This window comes from Berghia stephanieae, chromosome 13 (assembly GCF_034508935.2).
Source record: "Berghia stephanieae isolate SIO BIC M18660-M18661 chromosome 13, UCSD_Bste_1.3, whole genome shotgun sequence".
In the NCBI taxonomy this organism is placed as follows: Eukaryota; Metazoa; Mollusca; class Gastropoda; order Nudibranchia; family Aeolidiidae; genus Berghia; species Berghia stephanieae.
The window spans coordinates 4,097,338-4,099,837 of record NC_088372.1 but is presented as its reverse complement, the minus strand read 5'-3'; the positions used below and the strand labels follow the sequence as shown (position 1 = coordinate 4,099,837).

Sequence of the window (2,500 nt, the reverse complement as noted above, 5' to 3'; positions counted from 1 at the left end):
CAAAACTCAAACAAGTTCTCTATAAAACAACTTTATGTTCTCATTAATTAAACAAAGATCATTCTTCAAAGTTTGTGATGTACAAAATAAATCTGAATAAGAAACATATGTATTGTGTCGTAACAAATAAAATGTGACGATTTTGCAGTAGGTTGTAAGGAGAGGTTTAAATTAGTAAAAATGTTTAGTTCATAATTCTAATTAATCTGAATGTACTCTTCAATTTTCTTTATATTGTCAACCCTCTCTTTACAAATTATAGGAAAATAGTCACAACACAAACAACCTTTCATACTGTTATTGTTCATCATAAAAGCTGAAGATTTAAACAAATTATGTGTCCCTTCGCCTCAAAACGGTCATAAGTCGGGATGGTTTAGATGTTGACAATTTGATTTATAGCCAGAAATATCAGACGTGTGTTGAGTTTGTATGTTTTATTGAGGAGACTGGATACCGTATTTTAGCGTGCTAATGCCAACAAGTTCTATTTTTGACGACTTTAACATTAAATTCGGTTTTTAAGCGTTTCGTTCGTTCCGACATAATACCGTTTTGAGACGATGGGTCGCAAATTATATTGTGAGAACTTAATGTTGTGTCGTAGAGCTTGTTTTGATGGAGAAAGTTATGGATAGAATCTACTTATTCCTTTCGAGTTAGAGTTTAAAACATCCATTTGTACGGTGGGTGGGTGTGATGTTTTGGGGGAAATCGGACAGTGGTCAGTAAGGACAGCGTTAATACCATCGTGATGAAAAAGCAACAAACAAACAGTCAATGAGATTTATGACCAAGCATAGAATACTTCCTACATTGACAGTCTCAATACAACGTTAACTATGCGTAACCTATGAAAAACATCTTGTGACCTGGGAAGGGGGGGGGGGGTGCGGGGTGCGGGGATACGACCCGGTTTTGGCCCCGCAATTTCACATTGAGTAATACTATGTCATGTCAATTGGATTCAATAGTCTGATGTCACATCCGCCCAGCAACGAGAAGCTTGGTTCTAAACAAAGAAAATCGGTTCTTTTTATTCTTCGTACTGGCTTGAAATTTTTCACACATCATGTGATCAGAATGTATAAAAGTCAAAACATGATCAGATTTATAATGTATTTCTCCTCTGGATACACTTTTATGCTCGTCGGAAAAGTATTTCATAAGGGCGTCTGCCATTTTACGATAGTTTAGAACCAGTTGCTAAGTTACTATGTGTCTTTACGAGGGAACTGACGCCAGGACTGTTTAAGCCTATTACAAACAAGAACTAAACAGGTAGGAAATATTGTGTTTGTACACAATACTACAATCAGACACCATCTCAATTCAAAATAATATATCTATGTATTCCCAAGACAGACCTCTTGCATCATGGGAAATGTTGTGGTTGTACACAATACTACAATCAGAAAACGGTAGGGGCTGCCTGAAGCCTGTGATCGTGAAAATACTAACGAAAGAGTGAAAATGGAGAGGCTTCATACAAGATACGATACTGTATCGTTCCTATACGAAGCCTTTTCATTTTCACTCTTTCGTTAATACTACAAGCAGTGACCATCTCAATTCAAAATATATCTATGTATTCCCTAGACATACCTCTTGCATCATGGGGAAATACGACGCTATTTTCGCCCGAAATTTCACGACCCTGATGTATGGCCAGATGGTTGTCGTGAACATCGTCTTTGCCAGAATCAGCGGAGTCATCACTGCTGTGATTTCCACCGAGAGGAGTATGGCTGTCCTTATCCCCCTCAAAGTAAGATAAAGAGGAAGTTGTTCAAATTAACTGTTTAAACTATCAAAGCTTAATTTCACTTTAAAATATTATTTTTTTTACAGCTAGTCAAGTTGAAAACGTATGAAACTTGAGACAAGTTGCTGGAGACCTTTCCCATATGATATCTGACCATAACTTAAAGAAAAATCACCCGATTGAGTTCAAATAAACATTAAAATGCTCATTTTAAAATGAAAAAAATGCAAATCCAAAATTGTCACCGACTGATGCACTGACTCAATGTGTATTTCTAGAGAAGGGCAGTTAACTGCTTAAAGTAAGCGTTTGTGACAGAAATCTGGACGTGCGTGTGACATTCATTGTGTGTTTTTGGGTGTAATCTTCCCATTCATCTCTCCCCCTCTCTCTCCTCTTTATCCCATTCCTTTCACTTACCTTTCCTTAAACTCCCTAAATACCGGTAGGCCGGCATTTCTACAACTTGGGCTGTCAGAGACAATGACAATGCGTTTGGTGGCCCCCAATGAGATCCATCCCATCCTTTTTCCTATCCATCATTACCATTATCAGGCAGGTCGTTTTGGAGCTGCCACGAATTCTCTCTCTCTCTCTCTCTCTCTCTCTCTCTCTCTCTCTCTCTCTCTCTCTCTCTATTATATATATATATATATATATATATATATATATATATATATATGTATATATATATATATATATATATATATATATATATATATATATATATATATA

At 36.5% G+C, this 2,500-nt stretch overlaps 1 protein-coding gene across 1 annotated transcript in view; it reads left to right on the top strand.

The window, feature by feature from the left end:
* The window catches only part of LOC144958962 (FMRFamide receptor-like), a 15,518-nt gene that overhangs the window by 3,374 nt on the left and 9,644 nt on the right, over positions 1-2,500 (top strand). The window contains exon 4 of the mRNA XM_078891261.1: positions 1,600-1,768. Coding sequence (XP_078747387.1) covers positions 1,600-1,768 — 169 coding nt within the window. The remainder of the gene's footprint in view (positions 1-1,599; positions 1,769-2,500) is intronic.